Consider the following 18,433-nt stretch of genomic DNA (forward strand, 5'->3'; position numbering starts at 1 on the left):
TCGAAAGTTTGTTTTAAAGAGTAAATAATAAAAAAAAAGTTGAAAAAAGTAATGAGATTTGTCCAAAATATATTAAATAAAAGTATTGTATACTGTCACTGGATTGGACAAAGACAATAGAAGTTTAGAAACAGTCTTGCAATTGATAATTCAGAATAAGTTAAAATGAGTTAAAATAATAAGGAAAGGGTAGATTATTCTATAAATACTGAGAGAACTGACCATTGGGAAATCTTAACCTTAGATTTTTGTCAAAATGAGTTATAGGTAGTTTAAACACTTTATTCTTAAAATTAACAGTAGAAGAATGTCAGTTTGAAGAGTATTTTAAAAGTAGGCTGGGGGCGCCTGGGTGGCTCAGTGAGTTTAGCCTCAGACTCTTGGTTTTGGCTCAGGTCATGAACTTCTGGCTTGCAACTTTGAGCCCCACATCTGGCTCTGTGCTGACAGTGTGGAGCCTGCTTGGAATTCTCTCTCTCTGCCCCTCCCCTGCTCATTCTGTCTCTCTCTCAAAATAAACAAACTTAAAAACATTAAAAAAACCAAAAAAACAAAAATGGAGCAGACGGTCTAGAGAGCTATGAAGGTTAGAGATAAAAGTAAAAAGCTAGACAGACACATATTGACATCTCCAGGAGGGGAGTGACAGGATAGGGTAAGACAGCCTCCTTACTGCTGTCTCTTCTTAGAAGGTTACCTCTGAAAAGATATAAAGGTGTAAGTTTTATAATAGTAGAAATGACTGGGTTATTTTTCAGTGTCTAAAATTTTTCATCCAAAAATGCTCAAAGTGAAATGACAAAGCACATTAAATTGGGTCTCTTTTTTAAAAATATATTTACAAGAAAGACAAAAACCAAATCACTCTCTACTCTTACAGTCTCTGCCAGTTATTTTATAACCTAGTTTCTTGATAGAATAAGCTGTATTTCCTCACCTTTGCTTTACTCTTTTTTATTATAATCTAGATTCTGTCTTCATTGTTGCACCAAGAATTTTTATCTCTAGTTGTCAAATCCAGGGACTCCTTCTTTCACCATAACATTGATCTCTCTGCAGCATTGAGATACTGTTGATTGTTCCCTTGTTGAAACATTCCTCCATTTAACAAAACTTTATCACTTAAAGTCTGCCAATAAAAAGCTGATTAAAAATTACTGTTAATGGATTTATGATAGGACATTATATTGTAATTAAAAATAACGCAGCCAGTCTTTCCATAGGAACACATGCAACTTTCCAGGATCTACCAGTGAAAAAGCAAAGCACTGAACATTGTTTATAACCTGGCCCCTTTTGCATTCAGTGTTGTCAAAACAAAACAAAAAATGGTATCTGTGCTATCTGTATGGGTAGAACATAGATAGAACGGAATCTATGTGGGTAGAATAGTAGAACAAAAATGTAGTAGAAAAAAATTAAATTTTTTTTGTTTATTTTTTTAATTGACTGGCTTCTATGCCAGACTTTGTGATAAGTGGTGGATACAAAAGTCAAGTCTTATCCCTGTCCTCTGGGAACTGATAATCTAACGAGGAATTGCATCAGATTACTTATGGTCTCCTGTTTTCTCTGGTCTTCCCTGAGCTCTTCTCCCTTGGTCTGCCTCTTCTCATTCTGTGCTTTCTCTGAGAAATCTCTTTTACTGCTGTTATTTAAATCACTATATTCCAGGGATTCCTAAGTCTGTATCTTTAGCTAAAATTTACCTCCTAAGTTTCAAACCCATATATGTCACATAGATCAGGGAATCTCACTGGGATGTACCATAGCTGTTAAAAATGATTACATCTAAATTTAAACTTACCTGCCTCAAAGTACTCTACCACCCCCACCAAGTTTCCCCTCAGTAATTCTCTTTGTGATTGAGTGGGACAAAATGAAATAATGAAGCTTGTCATTTATGCCCAAAACTGGGAAAAAAGTTCTCTTTTATACCTAATATTTCCTGGCACCTCCTCTGCCCAAACTAACTAGCAAGTAGACCTGTCCATCTACCTTCTAAATATTTCTTAAATCTTTTCCCATCATCTTAGTTTCATCCGTCCTTCAAATGCTTTTGGGGGGGTTGGCAGAGGAAGAAACTGAAATTTCCTGAAAGATGTACAACCCTGTTTTTCCTGTTGCTTGGTATGACTCTACTATACAGCTGCTCTTCCACAGCACTCCTACAGCTCTTCCTTTGCCAGGGCTTGGAGTGACTGGGTCTGTGTCCAGGTCTCCCTTTCTCATCTTTATTATGTTCTTAAAGCAGAGCTTTTGGAGGGGTAAATCCACAGGGGCTTTGCTGCCTTTTAAGCATAAGGATTTTTTTTTTTAATCCTAATTTACTGCTCAACTTTCTAATTTCTGCTTATTCATTTGACTACTTTGGAAAATCTTATTCTTTGCTTTGTTTAACCCATTTTAATCCTCTTTCTGTTTTGTTAGTGCTTCATAAAGCTGCTTCTTCATCTCTTTTCTTGGTCAGACACATCCAGGAAACTATTCTGACCAGTTGAAATAAGTTACCGTACTAGCTCCAGGTAAAGTCCACTAAGTATTGAACATGGTTCTTAGACCGCAATTCCTACATGTATACATTAAAAACTGTTTTTTTTTTTTCCAACAGTGAAAGACCTATTCATAAACATAATTTACCTTGCCCCTTTGCTAAAATAGACTTGCAAAACAACCTGGGTGTAAAACTGGGAACTTACTGAGTTATTCCTTAGAGTTTTCCTAGTGAGTTTTTTTTTTTTCTTTAGATAAATGCTTAAGAACTACTAAGTGCCAAATGTTTTCACAGAAGGTTTCGTTTAATCTTTACCATTAAAAGAAGTCTTTAATTTCCTTATTTTATAGATGGGGACTCTCAAAACCTAAGGGAAGCAGATGCTGTATCTAAGTTCCTCTAGATTCCAGGGGTCTGTCTGCTAGACTACATTTGCCTCTACTTGTAAATGAATATGACTGGAATGTATAATTTTATAACCTATGTGTAACAACACTGCCTCTATTTTTTGTAGCCTCATTAATGTAAATGTATTCTTGTCTGAAGTTGTAAATTTCTAAGAAAAGGAGTTAGTAACTGAAAATTGGACAATGTCTAGAGTTCTCCTTCAGGCACTTTTACTATTGTCATTCTAGGTATTAGTTGTAGGGATCATACTCAAGCCATAGTAACTTTCTTTTTCTTTTTTTAGTGTTTGTTTTTGAAAGAGAGACAGAAAGACAGGGAGATACAGAATCCAAAGCAGGCTTCAGACTAAGCTGTCAACCCAGAGCCCAACACAGGGCTCAAACTCACTAACAGTGAGATCATGACCTGAGCCGAAGTTAGAGGCTCAACCAACTGAGCCACCCAGGTGCCCCAAGCCATAGTAACTTTCTTATACTAGCAACCCCTAAAAATATTTCTTAAAGACTATTATTTTTATCTGTAGGCTGTAATTGAGCAGAAACAAACTTTCTTTGTTTCCTACTGGATTGGTTACAGTAGTCATAGCATTATTCATGTCTTCTAAGGGCTCTTTAACATAATGCTTATTTACTGAAATGTGTTTTGTAGCTTCGTCAGCAATTGAAGTGGTTGATATGTGAACTCTGCAGATTATATAACCTTCCTAAGCACCTGGATGTTGAGATGCTAGATCAACCAATACCCACGGGTCAGGTAAAGTAAAAATTCTCTAGTGTTTAAGAGCTAAAATAAATTGTCTCAAGCAAAAGTAAAACTAGGATGGTTTTTCTTCTTATTATACAAGTTATTTAGAAGTTAGTTTTGTTGAATTGTTTGTTTTAAGTACTAAAAATAATCTTTTTATTCTTTGGAGCTGCTTGTATTTACTATGATCTGACCGGGGCAACAACTGCCCCGCTACCAACTACCATTTGTCATTGTTAACATTCCTGATTTCCATAACTGTTCCTTCTTCAGTTGTTTGCCTTTGCCTGTTCATTGACCTTCACCTGGAATGTCATCTCCTTAAACCTATCTGTGCTTCTTAAGGCCTAACCAGAATGTTATTTCCTCCAAGCAGAAGTGCCCACCTGTTCACCACCATCTCTAACTTTTCTGGATGTCCAAAATTACCTGTTTAAGGCTTAATTTATTGACTTTGTACTATAAGTAGATAAGGATTTAGCTCTTAGACCACCCACCTTCGCTGCCATCTCCCCTTCCTAAAACACCATTATATTTAGCCATATGAAGAATTAGTGTTTATCATTAGGACTTTTTGGTATAGACTCTGTTATGACATTCTTGTAGAGCGTTTTGTTTTGTAATGTCCTCTTCATGGTAATAATAATTCTTAGTTTAGAAAGTGGTGTTCTGTCCCTTTTCTGTGAGCTTGGTCTCTCTTCTGGAGCCTTTGGTTCTTCTGCACCACTCTTGGCAGGTTGTTCTGTGGTCTGGCTGTGCAGCTGTCATCTTGAAATTTTGTCTCCTCAGCCAGTGTGGATCCATTTGTTGCCTGATCTCATTACTTTTCTGCTTACCCTTTCTCATTTTGCCTGAGTACATCCTCCAGTAGAATCCTAGTATGAAGGAGTCGTACACTTTCTGAATTCTAATATCTAAAATTATATGGCCAGGGGCACCTGGGTGGCTCAGTTGGTTGAACGTTCTACTTCGGCTTAGGTCGTGATCTCACGGTTGGTGGGTTTGAGCCCCGCTCTCTGTCTCTGTGCTGACAGCTAGCTCAGAGCCTGGAGCCTGTTTCCTTTTTTTTTTTTTTTTTTTTTTAAATGTTTATTTTATTTTTGAGAGAGAGAGACAGTACGAGCAGGGGAGGGTCAGAGAGAGAGGGAGACAGAATCTGAAGCAGGCTCCATGGTCTGAGCTGTCAGCACAGAGCCTGATGCGGGGCTCGAACCCACGAACCGTGAGATCATGACCTGAGCTGAAGTCAGACGCTTAACTAACTGAGCCATCCAGGCGCCCCGCCTGGAGCCTGTTTCCAATTCTGTGTCTCCCTCTCTCTCTGACCCTCCCCTGTTCACTCTGTCTGTCTGTCTGTCTCTCTCTCTCTCTCAGACAGATAGATAAATAAATATATAGCCAGACCACTATAGGTTTGAATCTTGGTGCTGCTGCTTATTAGCTTTCTGACCTTGGGATAATTACCCAACCACTGTGTGCATCAATTTCTTTTTTGTGAAATGGGAGAAATAGTAGTAGTACCTATAATTGGGAGAAGCTAGGAAGATAAAATTAGTTGGTGCATGTAAATCATTTAGAGCAGTGCCTGGCACACAGAAAATGCCCAACAAATGTTACATGCTATTATATTTTACGGTCACATTTGATTGATAGTTGAATATGTGATTCTAGGTTGAAAATAATTTTCCCTCAAAATTTCAAAGACTGACCTGTCATCTTCTAGCCAATGATGCTGTTTAAGCCTGATGCCATTCTGAGTCTCACTCCTCTATGCGTGATTTGGGAAACTTAAAAGTTTGTCTTTTTCTTGGCGTTCTCAAATATTACACTGGCATATTTTAGTTGCAGTCTCTCTCTCCGCCTCTCCCTGCCCCTCTATTTTTTCTTCCTCACACTGTTCCTTGAGACTCGGTATGGATGGGCCTTTTTCATATGTGGACTCCTTAATCTTTCTCCTTGGTTCGGTGTTCTTGTATTTTTTTCTGTGATAACTTTCTCCTTTCCATTTTCTTTATTTGTTCATTTTTGGAATGCCTACTAATGGGGTTTTAGACTTCTTTGCTTGAGTTCTTGTATCTTCTATATTATCTCCATATTCTGTCTCTGTCTTTTAATTTCAAATTCTGGAAGTTTTTTCCTCCAATTTTTGAATATATTATTTGGACAGCATAACGTTTTGGTTTTGATTTATTGCTGCTTACCCAGTTACCCTGAACTGAATTTATTCTATTACTCACAATTGTGTGGGTTAATTAGGCTTAGCTGGACAGTTTTTTTCTGCTGGCCTTCCTGCATAGTCAGATAGTGGCTGGGACTGGTAGTCATTTGGACACCTGACTGTAATGGAATGTCTAAAATGGCTTTTTAACTCCTATATGTGGTGCCTTCGTGTTTCTCCACCCAGCCTTTCTTTTCACATGGCTTCTCATCCTCTTCTTGGATGGACCCCTTCTTTTGGCTTCCCTCCATTCAGGAAGGTAGTCAGAATTCTTAATTTTTGGCTTCCAAGAGCACAAAAGTAGAAGCTCTTAGGCCTTCTTAAGGCTTAGATCTGGAACTGGCCCAGTGGCATTTCTACCATATTTATTGGTTAAAGCAAGTCATGGGACAAGTCCAGATTGACTTTGGGAGGGGACTATGTAGGGGGATGAATGCTGGAGGATGTGGTCATTGGAGGTCCTCTCCAGTGATATAAATTCTAAGAGCGTTTCCTTATTCTCTGATTATTTATTCATAGCATTTTATTTCTGATTTATAGATATATTCATAAGTGTCTTTAAGGAGCTACCCTTAAGGTAAGCTACCTTTATTCTCTCCCTCTCTAGAGTCTCTATTTCCTCTTTAATAAGTTTTTTTTCTAGTCTGTCTTGGTCATTTTTTCTTAAGACTTTCCTCAAATACCTATATTTATTCTATATTGCTCATTTATAGTTTTCTTTTTCTTCCTTTTTTTCTTATTCATATATTTCTTTAGAGAGGTACTAAAAAGATGACAGAGTTCTTTGTGGCCAAGACTTGTCAACTGATAGCTTTTTAGGAGAAATTTAAGGGCATTTCCAACCCCTCTTCCCCACCTGTCTATTTCCTGGTATAATAAATAATAAATGGCAGCTGGAACTCCTTGGTTTCTTTGGATATGAAACCTTCTTATCTCCTGCTTAAGGTAGATACCTGTTTTCAGTCCTGTCCATTACTCCTGCTGTCCAGGCTACTGGGTGTCTTAAGAGTCTTGAGCCTCTCCAGGGTGCAGTGGGACAAATTAGCCTCCTATAACCAACCCCCTAAACTACTTTGCTTGTTTGCTCTATTAATTATTGTTCTTCCATGTATTGTCATCTGCTAGTATGCATGAATTCTTTTCTGCTGGTAGCCCCACTTCCTTTTTGTTATCATTGTGTGTTTATATAGGGTTTATTCATTATAATTCTATGGAGACTTAAGAAAGAGAAAATGGGAGAAATATATATATTTTGTGTTCAATTTTTTCTCTCTGGAATGTCTGCAACCTTGGTTTCTTACTTAACAATACATTATGGACACAGTATGTGTAGATCTACCTTGTTTTTCATGATTGTACGTATAATTCTATATAGATATATACTTTGTGAATTGTGTAAAGAAGTTTACTAATTGTGAATCATCCTGTATTTCATAATAAATACGCAGCACCTGCGTAGGTGGTGACAAGAGGGACATGATGGATATAATAATACTTTATTTTTGGCTTGTTCTACTTTAAGTGAGATTGTAAAGTATTTTGGTTTATTTGCTTCTTTTTAGGTTCTTCTTGTGTTTCATTTCAGTATTAGGGTTATGTAGTCTTGTAAGATGACTTGGTAAGCTTTATATATTTTTTTCTGTGGTCTAGGACATAAATTCTCAAAAGGGTCCAAATTTGCCTCTCATGAGGCCTCTGGAAACATTTGGAGATAATTTTGGTTGTCATAAATGGTTGGGTAGCATTTTGTGGGAAGAGGGATGTTCCTAAGTGTGCTACAATGTCATGTCAGTCCTGCATGATAAAGAATTATCTAGCACCAATTATCAATACTTCCAAGATTGCAAAACCCTGGTTTAATTGAACATCTGAGCCTGATCCATTTTTTTCCATGTATTAGTCTTCATATTTTCCATTCCTTTAGTCCAGTTTTAGTAATTTTAAGTTTCTAATAAAATGATTACTTCATTTATACTTTTAAATCTATGGTTATGAAGCTCTTTTCCTAGTTTTATCATTGATTACTCATCAGAAGCTTGTCTATTTATTTGTCTCTTGAAAGAATCAGTCCTTTTATTTTTTTTAATCCAATTTTCTTTTTCATTTTTGTGTGAGTCTTAACTCTCCTTTTGCTTTTCTAGTTTATTGGATCATTTTGATTTAAATTGCTTTCTTAACAAAGGTATACATTTTCTTAGTGCTATTTGATTTCCTTGCATAGGCTTTAAAATGTAGTATATTTCTTTTCTAAGTAGTTTGTAATTCCAGAGTGGTTTGATTCCATCTTTTGTCCATAAGTTTAGTGTAATAATTACAGTGAATACTTGGGAATGACCACCCAGTCCCCAACCCATGTGAAGAAACCTACTGTTGCTAGTGCTTGAAACCTTTTGCAGGCTCCTTCCAGATAATCATTCCCTTCTATGCTAATCTTTGTTTTCTCTAGTTTTATCATCTATATCCACCTTTCTGAGCAATGTGATTTACTGCTGCCTGTTTTTAAGCTTCATATTAAGAGTCATATGTGTTCTTTCATGTCTGTTTTTGGCTTAACATTATGTATTGAAGTTATTCATAATATGTGTAGCTGTAGTTCTGTATTCCATTTTTCATTTCTGTATTCCATTGTTTGAATATACCATAACATTTTTATCCATTTGAGTTGATTCCAGCTTGCTCTTAGGAATAGTACTACTATGATCATTCTTGTCCATATTTTGTGGAACACCTGTGCAAGCATTTTTCTGGTCACATACTTAGAAGTTGGATTACTGGGATGTGAGGATCAATTTCTTCTTAAACTTAAGAGTTCTTTAGAAAAAAAATTTAACATTCTTAGGTGGCTTTGGGGCTATTTTTAGTTTTTCTCTGGTCAGAGAATATGGCCTGTACAATTACTTCAACTTAACCATTGGTGTTATTATGTCTTTGCTTATTGCCATTTCTTGTATTCCATGGTTGCTTTCCACCTCCAAAAATATATCCCTGAATCATGTCCTCTATTATTTCTAGAAAGGATTTCTGGGGATGTATATGGAGAGTGTTCCTTGAGTACTCGGTGTCTGTTTTATTATTTATTCAACACCTGACTCTGTGTAAAGTACTCTGTATAGGTGCTGATAATCCAGGGGAGAAGAAACACAGAAATTGCGCCTGTCCTGTTGGAACTACATACAGAATTCTGAGTTCATAATTGAGTCTCTTCTAGGTTCTTTACACTTTTATCTTCCAAGATTTATTGCTGCAGGTGAAAAGCCTGATGCCCGATTCTTTTTCTATAATTTTTCTTTTTGAACGTTGGCATGGTTTTTTTTTTCTTTAACTGTAAAGTACAGAGTTTTACTTTTCAATATTCCTTTGGGGCATTCACAGCCATTTAATATTTGAAATCTTTCTTTAGCTTGTCAGCCTTTGTCTCTTATTTCTTTCCCTCAGTTTTATGGATGAACAGTGGATGAATATTAGTTCTCTATATTCTTATCTCCTATATCCCTTAACTCTTCTTTTTCTGAACCCCTTCCTCTCCCATCCCCTATCTCCTTTTTCTCTGCAGTCTAAGGCAATGTTACAATTTGGTCATCGTCTTAATTATAAATGTTTTGGTCCTCAAATCTATTGTGTTCTCTGGCCCTTCTACCAGGTGTTTTTGTATCTTTTTTTTCTGATTGATTCTTTTTGATTTCCTAGAATTGCCTTTTCCTTTGCACAGAAAATTTTTTATATTTTGTGGATGCAATATCGTAAGTATTGCTAAAGATTCCAATTAGATTTTTTAATTGTTTTATCTTCTTCATTAATAATGCTTCTGGTCACCTCTTCTGTTCGTTCAACTTGGTGTGCCTCCCCCCCCCGCCCCGCCCCAATTGCTGGTTTTCTTTAAATATCTGGTGGTACTTGGCTATCTGCATAGATGAGGCATACCATTAATCATTGTCAGTGGTTAATATGACTGTCCTCCACAATTGTCAGTCTTCTCTGCTGTGGCCTCCACTCTCCTGATTTGTACACCTATGACATGTGAATGGGGAGGTTCTGGCAGGCCGACTTTCCAACTCCTCTGAGTAAAAGGAAGAGAGGGGTTTATTAGATTTTGCTACTGTGTTGAGTTATATTTTTTTTAAATGTGCCTTTCTCTCTGGCTCTGACACCCACAGTAAGAGGCCATCAAGTTAGGCCTCCTATATAATAAAGTGATCCTTACCAGCTATACTTGGAACAAATACAGCAAGTATTTCTGGAAAGACAGAAAAATCCTCCTAACTTTATCCACTGTGTTGTAGAGAACTTTGCTCTGGTTTAGAAAAGTTGTCTTTTTGAGCTCTGCTAAAACTAGTTATGAAGGTCCTTCTTAAACCCCGTCAGGTTCCTTGTGAATGAGTTGACAATTGTGTCTTGCAGAGAAGTATTCTGTGGTAAAATGACATATTGCAAAAAAGAAAAGTGGCTCTATAGTGAAATGGTGATCATTTTATAATTTTTAGTTTTGTGAAATGTCTACTCCTTTATAACACATTAGACCTTTTAAAATGTAAGGCAGTGGTGGGGCACCTGGGTGTCTCCGTCGGTTAAGCATCTGACTTTGGCTCAGGTCACAATCTCATGGATCCATCGTGGGTTTGAGCCCCGCGTTGGGCTCTGTGCGAGCCTGATTCAGATTCTGGGTCTCTTTCTCTCTCTCACCCTCTCCTGCTTGTGCTCTGCCTCTCTCCCTCTCAAAAATAAACATTTAAAAATGTATAATAAAAAAATGTAAGACAATGGAATTTATGGAAAGATTCAGGCTTTTCAAAGTTAAAAAGGTAGCTATTTTAAGGAAATCAAGGTTTGGAATATTTATTTTAAGTGGAAGAAGTCAGTGGCTTTGACCTTATGTACATAGCCTTATGAGTAAAATCTTTTGAGAACATTTTAAAATTTTCTGAAGTTTTGCTTTATAATTGATTGATTGCTTTTGTTTATTCCCAAGACATCTATAGTTGAATTATTCAAACTTGTTTCTTTTTAAAAAACTGATAAATATTATTTGTCACGTCAAACCTGGATTCAAAAGTAAATGTTCAACAAATGAGTTCTTTTAGTGGAATTTTAGTGACAGATGAATGATAGCTTGTCCCTAAAGTCTTCTAATGTACTCAGTGTGTGCTTACTCTGTATAGCCCTAGCATATTCTTTTTCCTTTTCAGAATGGGACAACAGAAGAAGTAACTTCAGAAGAGGAGGAAGAGGAAGAGATGGCTGAAGTAGGTGTTTTATGTTAAAAAAAATCACATTTTATAAATACTATATCTTCATTTTTGAACATTTTAAGTAATTATGCAGTCTCCTTTATAAACTGTGGTTAATGTGGAATAATAAAAAGCACATTGTATTTGAAATTGAATGCAATTTCTAAAGTCTGCCTTTTGCTTTAATTAATGATACAGTTTTAAGCAAATTGCTTATCTGATGTCTTTGGATTTGATTTCCTAGAAAATCTCTTATTAACATTTAGCATTAAAATTATATTTGCATTTAATAGTAATCAATACTTAACCTATATTTAGTTATTTTTAGGAAGAGGAACTACTAAGTTTTAAAAATTCTGTATTTAGGGGTGCCTAGGTGACTCAGTCAAGTGTCTGACTGGCTCAGGTCATGATCTCCGTTTGTGAGTTCAGGCCCCACATTGGGCTTACTGCTTTCAGCCTGTCAGCACAGAGTCCACTTCAGATCTGCTGTCCCCCTCTATCTGCCCCTCTCCTGATTACACTCTCCCCCAAAATAAATATTTTAGAAAAAAATATTCTGAATTTAAATAAAAGGAGCATTTGAGAACATTTCAGGGACTACTCACTAGAAATAATCTAAGAATTTCATAGGGCAAATTCTATGATTTTAGGCCAGTTTAATTGCCAGTCACTGATACAATTTTAGAGGTTTTCAGGCTCTGAGGCTTTGTGTTTAAATGCAGACTTCAGAGTGGAGATCTAGTTCTACGTTGACCACATAAAAGGTATTTGAGTTCCACAGTCTTGATTTTAAAACATCTTTTCTGTTTTGGATCTTAGAGTTAATTCAGGTTATTACCTTATTTTCTTGATTTGGAAAATCTTAAACGTAAAATACACTTCTTAGAATGCCTTAAAACTAAAGAAGTAGTTGTGGGTTTGTTTTGTGAGTCTGGGATCAAAATAATTCTTAACGTCCAATTTGTATGACTTTTGGGATAGAGTTAAATGTTAAAAAACAATTCATGTTTTTAAGCCTTTTCCATGGGTTCAGTGTACAATGAAGTAGACATTCTACTCAGAGTTTATGTACTTTTCATTTTTTCCTTCAAGATATATAAAGAAGAGACAGCAGCATTTAGGGAAATCTAGAAAGATAGGAGCCTGGACTTCAAAGATGTCAGGTTAAGATAGGTGAAAAGAAGATAATCTAGGTAACTAAAATAATATGGTAAAAAGTCCCGAATAGTCTTGGGTGTGGTGTGTTTAGGTGCATTGAAGCTATCTGGGGAGATTTAAGATTGATGTGTTGGAGTCATGAAAGGAAGGCAAGGTTGGCTAGAAAAGCAGATGGCTAGAAGTCTTGAGTTAGAGACAAATATATTTATATTTAGTGTGACTGTTGAGAAAAAGGCCTTAAGCAGAAAAAGGTGTGCTGAGAACATTGTTCTATAAGGATAATCCACACAGAACAGAATTCATCGTTAATACTCAAGTGGAGAAGATTTATGGATAGGAATGTGGCTGACTTTGAAGATAGAGGAGGAGATACAGATTTAAGGACATTTGTGAGAACTCTGAAGAAAATAAGTGTGGGATGGATGGAACATTGGGGCTGAAAAGTGCAAACCTTTCATGGGGAGGGCATTCCACAAAACATGGAGTGATGGACAGAGTCTGAATAAGAAAGGAATGTAATAATAGGGGTTGAAAAGATGAGTCTACGAAAAACACCATCGAATCTGGATGGAGGTGATCTTTAACCGGTCTACAAATCAAAATGAGTTAGTTTGCCTACAATAATGGAGATAGTGGGACGCCTAGGTGTTGTAGCCGTTAAGTGTCACACTCTTGATTTCCACTCAGGTCATGATCTCACCGTTCATAGGTTCCAAGTCCCAAGTCCTGAGTCGAGCTCCACGCTGACTGTGGATGGAATCTGCTTGGGATTCTCTCTCTCTCTCTCTCTCTCTCTCTCTCTCTGCTCCTTCCTGGCACTTAAGCACTCTCTCTCTTCCCCCCTCTCTCTCAAATAAATAAACTTAAAAAAAAAAAAGTGGAGGTAATAAGTGTCAGCTACTCCTTTAGAAGATTTTGATGATTTAAAGAGAAAATAATAGAAAAAGGTTAGGATTTTAAAAGTTCTGCATAGATTTAAGAATAGATGATATGGGAAGGGAGGGAGGAGAGTAGTGATGTAGGGATTAACCAAGGGATATTATTCAAATTCTTAATCTAAATTTTTCCTAATTATAAAAGTCAGTAGTTGCTTACTGTAGATAATTTGGAAAAAAAGGAAAAGTGCTAAATATCTCTAGAAATAACCATTATTATTTCAGTTATGTCCTAATCTGTTTTTTCTGTTTATCTTAGCATAATTGAGATTTATATTCAGTTTTTCATTTTTTAAGTTTATTTATTTTGAGAGAGAGCGTGAGCAAGAGAGGGACAGAGAGAGAACCCCAAGAAGGCTCCATGCTACAAGCCCGACACAGGGCTTGATCCCACATAGTGTGAGATCATTACCTGAGACAAAATCAACAGTTGGGTCACCTAACTGACTGAGCCACCCAGGTGCCCCATATATATTCAGTTTTGTATGCTTTTTCATTGCATTACTTTTTCCATTTAATATGTTTTTTAACCTAGTCTGTTCAAATTATTATCATTTCAACATAATTGATATAAAACAACATAATGAGTTCTTTATTTTTCTAACTAAGTCTCCAAATCTGGTATGGACTGTAAACTTAAGGCATACCTCTGTTCAGACTGGCCACATTCCAAGTGCTCAGCAGCCACAAGAAACAAGAGAGTGCTCTGTTGGACAGCACAGCTCTAACTAGCACGGTCCCTATGGTCACCAAGGGTACCTAGTCCCCCGGCTCACCCCAGGTCTGGGGCAAGGCCAGAGCAGTAGCCAGAAGCAACAGGTGGAGCCTGAGCACAGAACCTGGTGCCCATAGTGTCCAGCCATCCCCCTCCCCCCCACCAAGGAATCAGGGATTGGCTCACTGCCATCCTCACTGCCCTTTTGTTTCATTATTGATAAAGAAGAAACAATTATGCTATGTTGACGTTTCAATGGTCTTCTTATATTTTGTGGAATTGAGGTACCTGCTCTGGCATTTTTGCACATTGAGTTTTATGGAGGGGTTTGCAGCTATAAAGTTTAAATGGGCATCTTTATGCCTAAGTCAATGTTCACATTTTAAATTAGCTCCTTACAGTAGATTTCTAGAAGTCGATTACTGGAACAAAGTATAAATAAGGTTCTTGATACCTAATGCTAAACTGTTGCAAAAGTTTCTTTTAATAGGAGATTTATTTAGTAAGAGTTATGGCTTTATAAAAGTATTAAATATGCTTTACTCAGATTCTAGCTCTTAAAATGTAGGATATGAAAAGATGGAACCTTCTGAATTGAATGTGATGGGTTTTTTTTCCCCTTTCCATTTGCTTATTCTGTTGAGTGAAGAGTAATTTAACTTTTGGTATAAGCTTCAATAAGCTAATATTTTTCTTCTCTTTGTAGGACATAGAAGATTTGGATCACTATGAGATGAAGGAAGAAGAGCCTATTAGTGGAAAAAAGTCAGAGGATGAAGGAATTGAAAAAGAAAACTTGGCAATATTAGAGAAAATTAGGAAGACTCAAAGGCAAGACCATCTCAAAGTACGTATTTGCAAATATACAGAACCTGCACTTTTGGGATTAACTAAGTATAGGTAATAATATAAACAAGGACAATTCATTAAGCTACCAGTCTAAGCTACCCTCATCCCCTCTTGCCTGTGTTGTGGATTCAGCCATGTTTTGTTGCCTTTGTGGGTGGTGGTGGTTGAAGTTTCTCATCTGTTGATAGCTCTCTACCATGTTCATCTGCTTTTTACATGCTGGAATTAACTTGCTGTTCACTATATGTACTCCCTTTCCAGCCCGTTTATACCGCTTACCCTTCTATGAGATGTATGTATTTATATTTAGTGTTTTCTACAAATAGAGTACAGTTTAAATTCTTCTCCACAGAACTGCCATCTGGTCTATCCTGCTCTAACCAAACCAAAAGTATTTTTTTCTTTTGACCTAACATCTCTTTTATGTGCAGTGGCATGGGGTATAGAGTGAATGAACACTGAGTTGGTAACAAACACAGCTGTGTGGCTTCAGTTTCCTCCACTCTAAAGTGTAGATAATACATACCTTTTGGATGATTACTGAGGAGAATAAGTGAGAATGATACATTAAAACGCCCAAAGTAGGGAAACATAGGAGTCTAGCCATTTAACACTTACTTCTTTGTATTAGAGCTATTTACCAAACCTATGACATCTGTCTCAGAAAGACCTTTTTCTTGGGCACAGGTTCTCAAAAACAGGGAATTAATTATGTAGGGAAATGCCAAGTATTGTAAGCAGATGAATTATTCGCTCTCCTTCAGTCTTACACTATTAATTTAATTGGCAAGTCTTTTTTTTTAAGAGAGCAAAGAAATTTAGCCCAACCCTTATCTTGATTATTTTTTTTAAAAAAAAGTTTGTGCCATTTAAATTAAGATTACTATACTTTCTGTATCTTGTGATTGCTTTCAGTTTGTATATTATAATCAAAGCAATTATAATTTTTTGAATGTTTTCATACGAGAGACACTAAGCTAAGTACTTTAAACTTTATAAACCTTCCCATTTAACCTTTATAGCCACTCGTAAAATATTCTTCCTATTCTATAGGTGTGAAACTAGGGCTTAAACAAGTTAAAGAATGTAAGAAGTAATAACTTTGTGAACCTGATTGCCACCCGTTCCCCAAGGCGTGGTGCTATTAACATTTAAATTTTACATGATCAGTATATTTTTTTAACTAAGGAATTCCAAATGCTTTTGTCTTATGAGAAGTTGTTGCATTCCTATTTAGTCTTAGGATAACATATTGGTGCAGTTTCATTTTTAGAGAAATCTCAACATGGAAGAGAACTGAAACTAGCTGCAGGTGAACATGTTATTTCTCAGTTTCTTAATGTAAAGTAGACCTTCAGTGTAACGTTTTTGCTTATAGTCAGACTAATGAAACTGTTTTAGTTGATAGTCTAAAATGGGAAGGGTCTTCTAGTATTTTCAGAATTTGCTGGTGAGCTGACATGCCTATAAAATAGTCAAAATGAAAAAAAGAATGGCCAAAATCAGGAACACTGACAATACCAAATGCTGATGAGGGTGTGAAGCAACAGGAACTCTCACTCATTGCTGATGGGAATGTTAAATGGTACAGCCACTTTTGAAGACAGTCTGGCAGATTCTTACAACACTGAACATAACTTTTACCATATATTCCAGCAGTTGAAGTCTTTGGTATTACCCAAATGAATTGAAGACTTCTGTCCAGACAAAAACCTGCATACTGGATGTTTATAGCAGCTTTATTCACGATTGCCAAAACTTGGAAGCAACTAGGATATCCTTCAGTAGGTTAATCAATAAACTGGTACATCCAGACAATATGGAATATTATTCCCTGCTAAAAAAAAGAAATGAGCTGTCAAACCATGAAAAGACACGGAGGAGCTTTAAATCCATATTACTAAGTGATAGAAGCCAATCTGATGAAAAGGCTACATAATTGTATGTTTCTAATTGTATGATATTCTGGAAAAGGCAACAATGTGGAGACCATAAAAAGATCCGTGCTTGCCAGAGATGTGGTGGAGGGATAAATAGGCAGAGCACAGAGGATTTTTAGGGAAATGAAAATACGTTGTGTGATACTGAAATGATGGATATGTGTCGTTATACATTTTCCAAACCCATATAGTGTACAAAACTGAAAGTGAACCTTCAGGTAAATTATGGATTTCAGTGATAATGATGTGTTAATCGATTCATCAATTTAAGAAATGTACCTTCTGGGGGTGCCTGGCTGGCTCACAGTTGAGCATCCAGCTCTTGATTTTGGCTCAGGTTATAATCTCATGGTCGTGAGACAGAGCCCTGTGTCAGCATCTCCACTGGCAGTGCAGAGGTTGCTTGATCCTGCTTTTTCTCCAAATAAATAAGCTTAAAAAAAAAAAAAAAAGCAGTGTATCTTCTGGTAAAGGATATTGATAATAACGGAGACTATACATTGTGGGGACAATTATATGGTAAATCTCTGGACCTTTCTTTCAGTTTTGCTGTGATTCTAAAAGTGCTCTAAAAAAATAAAATTCAAAAAAAGAAAAACATTAATATTTTAAAAAATCAGTAGAATTTGAAATAGGTTATACTAAGTTCTAGGCTACTTCAGGAGCCATAGTGATCTAGACAGGTTGGTTAGACATTTTTTTTTTTTTTAAACAGTAAATGAGCCAGACTTGTCCCCTAATTTTATTTTCCTGTTGAAACTTTATAATCCTTTATAATTATTTAGCTTCTTTGAGTTTTTAAAATGTTGGGTGCTGATGTATTTTTATAAATCTCATTTTAAATTTTCAGGCTTATGTACCTGAAATCTTCAGTTATTGGACTCTATAGATCTTGGTAAACAGCAATTTTTCTGTTTCAGGGTGCAGTATCTGGGTCTGTGCAAGCTTCAGATAGGCTTATGAAAGAGCTCAGGGACATATACAGATCACAGAGTTATAAAGCAGGTAAGGATCCTTGGGTCTATTGCCCCTATGTTGTTAAGTTTCAAACAGTAACTTTCAGTTCTCATAATATAACTGGACAGGCACGGAAGTGGTTATGAACTTTGTATTAGGGATTTTAAATGCAGATTTAATCAAGTTATCACAAGATGTGGAAGGTGGAATAAGATGAGTTTACTTGTTCAAGTACAGTTAAATATCTGAATCTGGGTTTATTTTTAAATGTTAAATAATTCCTTGTTTGCTATAGCATTGTTTGTAGTCGCAAATTAAAACTTAATAATCAGATATAGGGTGGAATTGGTTAAATTATGGCATATCCATTAAATTTCTATAGAGTTATTTAAAGATTGACCGTAGACTTCTTATAGACTAAGTTGGAAAGATGCCCTGGAAAGTTGAAGAAAGTTTTTAAAACTATAGAGGGGTTTCATTTTTATAGAACTAATTGCATGTGTATAGAAGAATTTTAAAGTACACATGATTTATGCATAATTTTCCCCCCTCCCATTCATAGTTAACGGTAAACAGTTTGTCAACTCATTAAAGAATCCTCTTCATTGGGGGCTTTAATTATATATTGAGAGTATAAGATACTCAACTCAGTGGCAAAATATTTACAGTACAGCTTAGTTGTTCCATGTTTTAATAGCAAAATTTCTAGATTTTGATGGTTACTTAGTGTGTTCATTTATACCAAAGTGGTACTTATAAGATCAAATAAGCGGACTTATAAGATCAA

The 18,433-nt window shown here is 36.2% G+C and overlaps 1 protein-coding gene across 2 annotated transcripts in view; it reads left to right on the plus strand.

Moving 5' to 3' along the window:
* The window catches only part of UBE2Q2 (ubiquitin conjugating enzyme E2 Q2), a 64,297-nt gene that overhangs the window by 13,563 nt on the left and 32,301 nt on the right, over positions 1–18,433 (plus strand). For both annotated transcript variants that reach the window (XM_039238178.1, XM_039238179.1), the window contains exons 3-6: positions 3,551–3,655; positions 11,048–11,104; positions 14,607–14,747; positions 17,610–17,694. In XM_039238178.1, the coding sequence (XP_039094109.1) occupies positions 3,551–3,655; positions 11,048–11,104; positions 14,607–14,747; positions 17,610–17,694 (388 nt within the window). The remainder of the gene's footprint in view (positions 1–3,550; positions 3,656–11,047; positions 11,105–14,606; positions 14,748–17,609; positions 17,695–18,433) is intronic.

The sequence above is a fragment of the Hyaena hyaena genome, unplaced genomic scaffold, assembly GCF_003009895.1.
Source record: "Hyaena hyaena isolate Hyena2069 unplaced genomic scaffold, ASM300989v1 scaffold_137, whole genome shotgun sequence".
NCBI lineage: Eukaryota > Metazoa > Chordata > Mammalia > Carnivora > Hyaenidae > Hyaena > Hyaena hyaena.